The sequence below is a fragment of the Nomascus leucogenys genome, chromosome 4 (genome assembly GCF_006542625.1).
Source record: "Nomascus leucogenys isolate Asia chromosome 4, Asia_NLE_v1, whole genome shotgun sequence".
Taxonomy (NCBI): domain Eukaryota; kingdom Metazoa; phylum Chordata; class Mammalia; order Primates; family Hylobatidae; genus Nomascus; species Nomascus leucogenys.
The window spans coordinates 43031396-43043662 of NC_044384.1; the positions used below are offsets into that span (position 1 = coordinate 43031396).

General features: G+C 42.6%; 1 protein-coding gene across 6 annotated transcripts in view; it reads left to right on the top strand.

The window, feature by feature from the left end:
- Positions 1-12267, top strand: part of TPGS2 (tubulin polyglutamylase complex subunit 2) — a 53145-nt gene that overhangs the window by 35294 nt on the left and 5584 nt on the right. For 3 of the 6 annotated variants that reach the window (XR_004029640.1, XM_003261908.4, XM_030810557.1), the window contains exons 6-7: positions 1078-1238; positions 2930-5871. Coding sequence is in view for 5 of the 6 variants with exons in the window: in XM_003261908.4 (XP_003261956.2) it covers positions 1078-1238; positions 2930-3175 (407 nt within the window). In the remaining variant the exon portion in view is untranslated. Of the gene's footprint in view, positions 1-1077; positions 1239-2929; positions 5872-5918; positions 5958-12267 lie in introns of those variants that run through there. The other 3 variants (XM_012506313.2, XM_004087720.3, XM_030810558.1) reach the window with 2 other exon arrangements.

Here is a 12267-nt window from a genome sequence, read left to right on the forward strand (position 1 = left end):
GCTAGCTGTCTGGTAGGGGTGAGAGGATACAGACACCAGGATTTACCTCTGGAGAAAGGAGAAATCATCCAGCTAGAGGAGCTGTTGCAAAGTAGTCTTGGAGCTGCATCTTGAACTGTGGGGTAGGAATTAGATACCGGGTAGGGAGGAGGATTTGGTGGAGTAAAAGAGACAAGAGAGCATCCAGGCAAAGGGACAGATGGGTAAAAGCCAAGCCATGGGAAAGTACAATTGATTTGTGGGGAATGACAAATAATTCCATTTCAATGGGCCACATGGTTCATGTAGGGGATGAGGAGGAGATTAAGCTAGAAGGCCAATTGCTGTCTCTGATGCAGAGCTTTGAAAGCAAGCAAAGGAGTTTGGACATAATGTGGAAGACAGTGGGGAGTTAATGAAGGTTGTTTAGTAAAATGGCAGGGATCATGACTACCAGCAGTTTTGGCAAAGAAAGAGACTGGATGGATAATGGAGGGCACTTACGGAGATGTTATAGCTATCTAGACAGCAGAGGAAGTAGGACAGGCTTGAAGTAGTAAGAATGAAAAGTCAGAAACTTGGAGGCAGGACATCACACCACAGTATAAGCAAGGCTCCCAGGAGTGAACTGGGCTAAGCTCCTTCATGGTGGTTTTTTGTGGCACTTTTTGTTTTTCATGGCACTGATAGAGACCTCTTCAAAAAAACCCAAGCCATTCAGTGTTTTTCTCTGTCAGGAAAGCTGAGACCACGGTATTCCACCCCCCTACTGGGGGAGGGGAGTGCTATGACACACAGAAAAGGAGCAGCTGCCTACATAGCCTGACTGAACTTCCAGATGGTTAGAGACCAGCAGATAGATCAATCTACTGATCTAGCAAAAATTTGTAAGAGTGTCAAAGGAACTGGTAAAGTGGCCACTAGAGAAGGAGACTGGAGGGTTAGAAGTGGGGCAGAAGGGGAACTTTTACTTTACATTTTCTATTCTCTCTGTTGGGATTTTTTTTTTTTAAGGCCATGAGTATAACCTTTTATAGTTAAAAAGAAAAAACTGTTAAGCTATTCCTTATCTTTTACTTCCTTTGTCTTCTACTTCAGCATTAGCAGAAGACACTGAGATCTGGTTCCTGGACAGAGCGTTATACTGGCATTTTCTCACAGACACCTTTACTGCCTATTACCGCCTGCTCATCACCCACCTGGGCCTGCCCCAGTGGCAATATGCCTTCACCAGCTATGGCATTAGCCCACAGGCCAAGGTAAGGGAGGAACACCTGCCATCGCAAACCATGGTATATTCCAAAATCTACTGAGGAAATGGTTACATTGCAGGTTCCCAACTTCCCCATCTGATTCAGGAGATCTAGGGTGGGGCCCAGGAACCTGCATTTTCAATAAGCAAGACAGATGATTCCAATGGACAACCTCACTTTATACTCATCCAGTTAAGTGGTTCCCAAACTTGACTGATCCTCAGAATTAACTGGGGAGTTTTAATTAAATTCTATTGGATAGTTTATGTCCCATGGCTTGTTCTGGGTTGGCAGTACATGCACCCAAGAGGAGTGAAAAGTCAGATTCTCACTCCCCTGTTCTCCAAGTGTGCGTCCCCAGTGGCAGCTGCTATTACGAATTTCCTGTACGCCCTTCCCAAGATACTCATTGCACGTAAAGCATGCATGCATACTTTTGGTGTTCCTTTTTTCTAAATCTCAAGTGTAATGTACTGTCAACATGATTCTGCATCTTGTTCTTTTCACATAACACTCCATCTTGGGGCTTATTCCCTTTCAGTACATTTAGAGCACTTGTCCTCTTCAGTGGCTACAGAGTATTCCATTGTGTGGGTGTGTCTCATTTATATTACAGGTCTGGTCACCATTTCAGACATACAGATGCCAGGTATACAACCTGGTTTGAAAACACCAAGTGTGGCTGGAAAAACTTTTGACTAGAGTGAGCTCATCTGGGCTCCTTCATGGTGGTTTCTTGCAGCTCTAAATTAGCAGCAAATTAGGAACTCAGCTCCAGCTCACCTTACTATGTATGTATTCATCTAGTAGGCTTCATTTTCTTCAAATGTCACATAATTGTAACATTTATCTGGTCAACATTGAGAGGCGGCTGTGATTTAAAAGGTAAATAAATGTGGATGTCCTTTGCCCTCAGCTGCCTAAAAAAACAGTAGGAAACAGAACACCAACAAGATACAGCATCCCTCAGTCGAGGCCCACACTGGTCTCTGTCTCCTGCCTTTCATGGGGGAATGGTGCTGCCAGAATCCACCTGATGGGGAGTAGCTGGTTTGAGGGCAGAACAATAGACGCTGTCCTCTAGTGCTTTAGGATCTAGCATCCCAGGCTCAGGACTCACTAAATCAGAAGGAAGTGTGCTCAGATTCTTAGTTTTCATACTGCATTTATCTTAAAGGTCATGAGACCTCATAAAGCAATGTGTGTATCTTTTTTTTTTTTTTTTTTTTGAGATGGAGTCTTGCTCTGTCGCCCAGGCTGGAGTGCAGTGGCGCAGTCTCGGCTCACTGCAAGCAAGCTCCGCCTCCCAGGTTCACGCCATTCTCCTGCCTCAGCCTCTCCGAGTAGCTGGGATTACAGGCGCCCGCCACCACGCCCGGCTAATTTTTTGTATTTTTAGTAGGGATGGGGTTTCACTGTGGTCTCGATCTCCTGACCTCGTGATCCGCCCACCTCGGCCATCCAAAGTGCTGGGATTACAAGCGTGAGCCACCGCGCCCGGCTACAATGTGTGTATCTTACCAGAGGTTGATGGGATCTGTTATCACCTCCACTTAAAGGAAGAGCAAATAGATTTTTAGGCAGTTTTTCATGAAAATGTACCTCTGCCTCCTGTTCCCAGCTCTCCTGCATCCCCCAAAAATAGAATGGCATTTTTCCTTTGAATTGTGACCTTGTCTTCCAATTCTGCCTTACAGCAATGGTTCAGCATGTACAAACCTATCACCTACAACACAAACCTGCTCACAGAAGAGACCGACTCCTTTGTGAATAAGCTAGATCCCAGCAAAGTGTTTAAGAGCAAGAACAAGATCGTAATCCCAAAACAGAAAGGGCCTGTGCAGCCTGCAGGTGGCCAGAAAGGGCCCTCAGGACCCTCCGGTCCCTCCACTTCCTCCACTTCTAAATCCTCCTCTGGCTCTGGAAACCCCATCCGGAAGTGAGCTCCCTCCAACTCCCTACCAGCTCCAGAGTGGTAGTTTCCATACATAGATGGCCCTAGGGGTGACCTCCAGTTTTGTGTGTGGAACAATAGGCCTCTTTCTAGCTGAATGACCAAAATTGTAAGCCTTTTAGTCCCACCGACATTAGCCAGGCTCGTAGTGAGGCCTCCACAGCAGGTTGTGCTGTCCCCTGCCTCTGGAAGCAATGGGGAATTTGGAATCTTGTGTAAGTGCCCAAATAAGTCTAATGAGTGTTTTCCTCTTCTTCAGCACTCAACCCTCAATCCTTTAGCACTGATTAGAGAAGTCCCCCAAAGAAACCACTGGTTTTGACCCATGAAGCATTAGAACTGCATCGTTCATTCAGGAGCCACTAGTCACATATGACTATTTAAATTTAAATTATATGAAAAATTCATTTCTTCAATTGCATTAGCCACATTTTGAGTATTCATGTGGCTGGTAGATTCTGTATTAGCACAAAGATATGGAACATTTCCATCACCACAGAAAGTTCTGTTGGACAGTACTGCATTAGAATATTTTCATACTGCTCTTCCTCAATTTTTGTTGTTAAATAATGTTGATGTCTTCATTGGATGGGTCATAATGTTCCATGAAACCTCTCAAATACACAATTGCATGTTCTTTGTATCCCTTACCACAAATATCTCGCTCTGCTCATTTCTTTTGTAGCTTCCTATAAAGTTTGTCTTCCTCATCAGTTTCCAGTGAAGTTTCTTGCTTCCAGTTTTGTGTTATGATGTTTGTACATGTTCCACAATTATCTTCCTTATTAACTTTTTAAAGAAAGTGTACTTCTGCTGTACTTTATTCTTACCGTTTAAAAACAAAAAATTCCCAAACATTGCTTTGCACGACTCTTCATAAAGAAAGTTTTAATGGTGCCAGTCACTGTTAACAGAAGCTTTCCACCTGCTCTGCCTGCCTCTTCACAGCTCTGAGTTGTCCAGCCTCACTTTGCCTGGTCCCTGGCCATCCTTAGGACGAGCAGTCTCCTGCTTAGAACAGGGTGGGCTCCCAAGAGTTCCTTTGGAAGCAAGTTGCCTGTAATTCAGAAATCATTTTCCCATTGACATATGGGGGAACCTCTAGCCCACATATGCTTAATATATGACACAAGATAAATCTGACATACCTACTACATTTAATGACATTTTTACAGAGAAGGTTGCTCAGATTTTCAATTAGGAATGCCTATTTATTTCCTCCCTCTACAGTCCTGGCTGTGGGCAGAAGCAAGGCCTTCACCCTACTTCCCAACAGGGAAAGTGGGGAGTCACCCACCTAGCCCCAAGTTCTTTGGGTGGCTGCAGTTTTTGTACTGAAGTCCCAGAGGTTAGAGAATTAGGAGTTTTGAGGAATGAGGTGCAGGGGCCTGTACCATCTGCACACTTCAGTCCCAGCTGGCTCACTCTCTCTTTCCTGACTTCTCCCTACCCTGGTGATTGGCCAGACTTCCTTCCTTTGCACTGTGTCTACCTGCTAATCAACCCAGGGTTTCCCTCTTCCAAACCCACTGGGGACCTAAGAGCAGTCCACAGGATTCTCCACATGTACTTCTTTTGCTCTGAAACATGTTTTTTGATTGTTGACAATAGTGATTGATAGATATTCATGAGAAAGTGCCTTCGATATCTCCTCCACCTACCACTTTCCATAGCCCCTGTGGAAAACCAAGATGAAGAGTTAGTTAGCCTTCAAGGATCAGGGCAAGCTCTAACTGGCTGCTTCCCCATATTTGTAATAGTTCAGTCTTGAAATATCAGTGCTTAAAAGCCTTTGGGAGCATAAATTGAGCTTCGTATTAACAGCTTCTTCATTTGCTTTAAAATAGCGAGACCTCTTACCTTTGCAATCCCAAAATAACCACTTAGTTATAATTCAGTGTGGTCATTTAAACGTGTGTGTGTGTGTGTGTGTGTGTGTGTGTGTGTGTGTGTGTGTGTTTTAACCATAACATGACTGTCACATATTCTCTAGGAGACATTTTGGCCCTTTTAATTTAATTGTTTAGGTTATTATACTTCAAGGATTTATAAATGTGCAACAATTCATAGAGTGGCAGAAAAGGATATAGAGAGACCAAGTCGTCCAGGACAATAGCTGGAGGTTAGTCTTCCGGAAGTATTTTTCTTGGCAGAACTGATCAAAGGAAGAGCCAACGGCACTGGATAAGAGATTCTAGCATTTGGCTGCTTCTCCAAGACAAGCGAGGTTAGAAGGGAGTTGAGAAGTTATGTCATCTTCCACTGTAGCAGATACCCCTTTTTTTGTACTTGGGAATCCCCCAAATCACAGCATTTCTAAATCAGCCCTGGATTCCACAAGTGAAGCAGCAGAGGAACCGGAAGGTCAGCGGTGCCACTCAAATCCGTGGCAATCAAGTGGGAGTTCTCAAAAGGTTATCAAAGGAAGGGGGTTATGATAAGGAAAGGCTCAAGACGTGCCTCAGAAGGAGTGAGCAGGGAAGAGCAGGACTGACTCCACGCTATGCGGGATCCAGTACAAAATGAAGATGTGAGGCTTTTGTGCAAACAGCAGGAAAACATTACCTTTACAGGTACTAAAATGTAATGTTTTTCCTTTCTTCCATAGTGTCTTTCTCAACTTGTTATGGCTGTGTTTTTTATTTGCTACTTAATGCTGTTCTAACTAAAAACTTAAATGTTAAATTCCTATCATGCATTTTACTATTCATCTTTATATTGTGCAATTCCAGTTTTAAATGAAAATATGAGCATTTGGCCGGGCGCAGTGGCTCACGCCTGTAATCCCAGCACTTTGGAAGGCCGAGGCTGGTGGATCACGAGGTTAGGAGATCAAGACCATCCTGGCTAACACAGTGAAACCCCATCTCTACTAAAAATACAAAAAAAGAAATTAGCCGGGCGTGGTGGCGGACGCCTGTAGTCCCAGCTACTCGGGAGGCTGAGGCAGGAGAATGGTGTGAACCCAGGAGGCAGAGCTTGCAGTGAGCCGAGATCACACCACTGCATTCCAGCCTGGATGACAGAGCAAGACTCCGTCTCAAAGAAAAAAAAGAAAATATGAGCATTTAACTCATGCAGGATCACCAAAATTACACAATTTGTATTTTATAGCTGATGTTTACATACTGTATGCATATGTGTTTCGTTCTTGCCACAACAGTAGAAACACTGTACAAGACTAACTCAACTGTTTGTTCCTGTTTCACTTCTTAGTATTTTCAGCATAAGTGGTTGGCTAACACAGGAATGTACATAAGTAAAAAAGGATATGATAGGGCTCCTTGGTCATTCATATTTCTTAGAATGCCATTGCCTTCTTCCTGTGTTTGAAGCCAGTCTGGTTCGGATGGGAAGTGCAGCCTGTTGGGGCTCTCAGCATCCCCCACTTACTCAATTGTAGATATAAGATGCTTACTTTGTACTCACTGTTAATCTCTTCGAGCTCTGATACATCATGGGTCCAATGGAGTTCTCTGCTCACAGGGGATCACAAAGGCTACATGTGAATGGGGCGGTAAGGAACACTGGATATATGTCGCGCGTGTCTCCTCCACTCGTGTATATTCCGTTGTCCCATCAGACTTCACTTACAGAACACAGGTTCAAAAATAAAATAGTGCCAGAAGAGCACTAAACTAAGAAGTGTGAGGCCCTTCTGAGTATGGGCCCTGTGTGACTGCACAGGTCACCCACCCATGAAGCTGGCCCTGATAAAGGAGGAGGGGAGCGCTTCTGGCAAAAGACCCAACAACAGGAGGTTAAGTGGGTTAAATTGGGAAAAAACACCCAGGAAATTTATGTTTTGAAACTAAAGCAATTAAAATGGAAATGGGCTATATTATAAATCAACTGCCCAGGAAAAAGTATGCTGGAGTCACAAAATGAGAATAAATGGCAGAATGCCTCATGATGCATCGATGTAGTTAAGATTGTACATAAAGTGCTACATCATCATGCTGCTTGCAGGGAAGTAACCAAGCCAAAGATAGGAATGAAAAGGGGCAGCCTGCCCCTGATAATCCACAGAATCTAGCCCTTAAAGCTGACATGCACCAATGCCACTAGAATCGTGTGTAGAAAGTAAGATATCCAGATCCCCCTCCAGATCTACTAAATCAAAATTGCCAGGAAAGGTTCCAGCCATCAAGATTTTTAATCAACTGAAGTGGTGACAATGATGCTCACCAAATCTGAAATTTGTTACTTAATGAGTCTGGGTGGTTTTGCTTTTATTGCATGGAGAATAATTCAAAATCTGTTTTTATTCCAGTAAAGCATATATAATAACTAGAATAGAAGGACCAATGGAGCTTTTTAGTTTCTGCATAAATGCATGTATTTTTCTAAACCTTTTATTATGGAGAGTTTTTAACGTTTACGAAGATAGAAGAACATAATGAATCCCCATGTATCCATCATCCAATTTCATCAATTATCAACTCAATGACCAGGCATGCTGTAGGTAGACCCATATTTACTCCTTCAGTTTTGTTTAAATAATTCTATTCAATTTATCTATTGGTTTTTATACTACACTGCTTTATGTTTTAGCAGTTGCTCTAAAGATGATTATAACTTTTTTCCGTCCAGTAGCCATTCACAGAGTCCCTGGTAGCTATATTTGTCCAGTAAAGTCTGGCCCCTTCATTACAGTTAATTGGACACCAGGTGGATTTCCAATCCAAGTTGACTGTGCTCTTACCCTTGGGATCTTGAGATGAGTTTCCCTATGTTTTTTTCTTTTCTTTTTTTTTTTTTTTTTTTTTTTTTTTGAGACAGGGTCTCACTCTGTTGCCCAGGCTGGAGTGCAGTGGCGCAATCATGGCTCACTGCAGCCTTGACTTCCTGGGCACAAGCAATCCTCCCACCTCAGTTTCTCAAGTACCTGGGACCAGAGGCACACACCACCTGGTTAATATTTTTATTATTATTTATAGAGATGCAGTCTCCCTATGTTGCCTAGACTTGTCTTGAATTCCTGGGCTCAAGCAATCCTCCCACCTCAGCCTCCCAAAGTGCTGGGATTAGAGGCATGAGCCACCACACCGAGCCAGATATCCTTCTTTGGCTTAAGCAACCCAGACTGGATTCTGTTTTTCCAGCCATGCATTCTCTTGTTAACACACATGGCCTCCATTATGGAGTTAACTGTGGCCATTAAAAAAGCTAATATATAGTTGAGAATTCAGAAAGGTTAGCTCCTCTTTTGCCCCTTTGTTTCCAGCCATTGACTTTCTATATTACCTATCTTGCCTTGCTCTCTGGAACCACTCTCTCTCTCCAAAACTCCAGCTTGGCCTCCTCCTGTGCCTTTACACCTAGAGTTTCCTCCCAAGGTCCAGCTCCAGTCCACCTCCACCTCAGGGTTCTGGGAAGCCCTAGCCCACAATGAGAACCCTCCTTGAGGTGAAGTGCTTCATGCCAGTACCACTCAATTAACTTTTGGTCACCTTCCCTGTGTCCTCTGTGTCTTCAGTGTGGAGATGGTGTATTAATCCATTCTCACATAGCTATAAAGAACTACCTAAAGCTGGGTAATTTATAAAGAAGAGAGGTTTAACTGACTTGAAGTTCTGCAGGCTGTACAAGAAGCATAGCTGGGGAGGCCTCAGGAAACTTACAATCATGGCTGAAGGGGAAGGGGAAGGGAAAGCAGGCACATCTTACATGGCTGGAGAAGGAAGAAGAGAGTGAAGGGGGAGGTGCTACACACTAGTAAGCACCAGATCTCATGAGAAGTCACTCTCACAAGAATGGCAAGGTGGAAATCGCCCCCATGATTCAATCACCTCCCACGAGGCCCCTCCTCCAACACTGGGGATTACAATTCAACATGAGATTTGGGCAGGGACACAAATCCAGACCACATCAGATGGGGACTTCATGTTACTCTGGCAAATCCATTGCTACTTAGTATGGAACCCCATGAAATATTAATAAACCTGAAATCAGTTAATACATAATCTTGTGCTAAATCAAGAACTGCTTCACACTTCAGGATAGACCAGTAGAAACAGACAACAAGCTAAATTGAGAAAAAGTAAAAATGCTGTTAATTTAAATGTTTATGCAAATTATGAAAAGACAGTCACTACTTTATTTTAAAGGCAGGATACCTAAGTTCAGCCGACAGACCATCCCTGTCATAAAACTGTGCCATAATGCAAGATGTTAGCAATGTTCCAATGTCTTGGCATCCAAACATTGTCTCCCAGACTGCCTCTTGCCACTCACTAGCTGTGGCTCAAAACTCTTACCTGACAGTGTACCTTTGTGATTCTGAAAATGGGATCTTTGTAAACTCACATCCTTATGTTCCCTATAGCTCTTAGCACCCAGGCCTTGTCCAATACCATCCTTGATAAATGTAGCGAGCATTATGAAAGAAACCATCTCTCTGGATGCTTTCAGTATCCAACCAACTACATAATCTCACATGGATAAAATCTTTTGTGAACAGGATTCCCAGGTGATAAGGGTGAAGGGCAGTAGTGAAGATCAGCCAGAGGGTGACATGGTGAAAACACATACCACCACCACAAGAACTGAAATGCTGCTTTTTAAAGCATTATTGTAAGGTGGATTTAGCTGTTTAAGTGGTGTGTTCTGCCATGGCATGTATTGTAATCACAGGGTTATACTCACAGGTCTGATATGGACTCTGCTGAGGCGAGATTGTATCTTCTAGGTGGGATATGTCAAGAGAGAAGAGTATATATTTGATAGTATTGACTTCACATAGAATTCTTTGTGGACAAGAGTTCCCAAGACTCAGAGCGCAACGTAGACATAGTGTATTCGTCCATTTTCACGCTGCTGATAAAGACATACCCTAGACTGGGTAATTTTTTAAGAAAAAGGTTTAATGGACTCACAGTTCCACGTGGCTGGAGAGGCCTCACAATCATGGCAGAAGGTGAAAGGCACATCTTACATGGCAGCAGGCAAAGAGAGAATGAGAGCCAGGTGAAAGGGGAAACCCCTTTATAAAATCATCAGATGTTGTGAGACTTATTAACTACCACGAGAACAGTATGGTGGAAACCCCCATGATTCAGTTATCTCCCACTGGGTCCCTCCCACAACATACGGGAATTATGGGAGCTACAATTCAAGATGAGATTTGGGTAGGGACACAGCCAAACCATATCACAGAGTTTCTTAGACATTGTTTGATGTTCTTGATGGAGGAAACCGCAGTCCAAAGCAATTTTATACAAAACTAAATTTAACATGAAAACTTCCTGTGTACAAAATGAATAAACAGCAACAAAGTACATATAAAGGTATATTTTCTCAGACCTGTGCTAATACATAGCCATAAACTAAAATAAAAATTTAAAATTCGTTCCTCAATCTCCAGCCACATTTCAAGTATTGAGTAATCACATATGTCAAGTGGCTACCATATTATTTTTATATAGAACAATTCCATCATCACAGAACGTTCCACGGGGCAGCCCTAGTTAGAGCAAGCATGGCTTGTTTTATATTATAATTTTCAGAATAATTCTGGTGAAAAGCCGTTTTATACTATGCTATAGTCAACCAAGAATAAGGATATTTACCTAATCTTAAGACTTTTTTTTACCTAAAACACAACATCCTTTTCTACTTTACATATTACTTTTGCAGCCGTGGCTCATAGGAAAAGCCAAGGATGAGTTAGCCTGCTGCTATCCATTTTAGCTGCAGAGTGGGCTGTGCAGGTTCTGAGCTTTCCCCATGTGATAGTCAAAGACCCCAAGGCAGCCCCAGCCTCTCTAGGTCTCTGCACAGTCTCCAGTGTGGAAAGCTGTGAGAAAGGAAGGAGAAGGTTCTAGGTCTTCAGGATTTTCTGCATCTTAAAGCAGCTCATCTCCTTTGCCCTCCTAGGGAGCAGGGGGGGCTAGCTTTGCGATCGTCCTCCTAGCCTCAGAAATAATTGTTCAAGAAATAACATTTCTCACACAAAGGATAAATGCTTGAGGGGATGGATACCCCATCTTCCATGATTTGATTACACATTGCATGCCTGTATCAAAATATCTCATATATACACCTACTATGTAGCCACAAAAATTTAAAATTTAAAATTAAAAAAAAAAAAAACATGTTTTGAGGTAACTGGTACTCCCCTGAAGACCAGCTAGGTTAATCTTTCTTCCACAGCATAAAGACTAGAAAAGAATATGTCCCTAGGGCAGGGACACAAACAGCCTGAACATAGTTGAGTGTAAAGGAGAAACCCCATCCCTCAAGCAAAAGCTTCAAGTGTGGAACACACTAAGGACAAGATTAAACCTCTAGAAAAACAGCTCACCTTTACCAAGGCCCCAGCGCCCAGCTTTATACTTTTCAACTTTATTTTGAAAATGAGGCCATCTTATGGGATAGAGACAGTGATATGGATGGTACTTGAGGGTTTGTGTTTAAGTGCCTGGTGGTTCCAGGCCACATCTACTACCACAGGTGGTTCTAGACCCTGGCTACACAGGTTCTGGGACATGGCGTTGGGGCTCTAGAATGTATGTTTATTGAGCAACTCAGTGTTCATCAGAAAAACTCAATTTTCTTTTGAAAATTAGATTCTAAAATAGATGGCTGTGGCCTTAATAACTATCTTCATAAATCATGTTTTAGGCCATTAAAAAATGGTAATCCATCTTCAATATAATATCAGAAACAGAATTCAAGCACAAGACAAATTCAAAAATCTGCCTTACATTTGTTCACAAACACAAGTCCATATAGTTTAATTTAACCCAACAGTGAACTTCTATATGTGTGTGTATACACACATATAGATTGATCAATAGATAGACAGGTTTAGAAAGTTCTAGATTACCACAACCCTTAGAATTTCAGGCAATTTTTTCTTCCAAAGACATAAATGTTATTTTTTCATACCACCTGCTGACAGAGGGATAGCTAGCTGGATTAGAGCACATTTCCTTCTGTTGAGGCTGCATTTCTGAGGATGTGTTGCATCTCTGTGAATGAGCTCCTTTAATTCTCACAGCATTCCTAATCACATGCCTAATCATCTAAGCCCAGAAAGCCTCTGAAGTTGACTGAATTGCTCTATTCTGTAGCCAT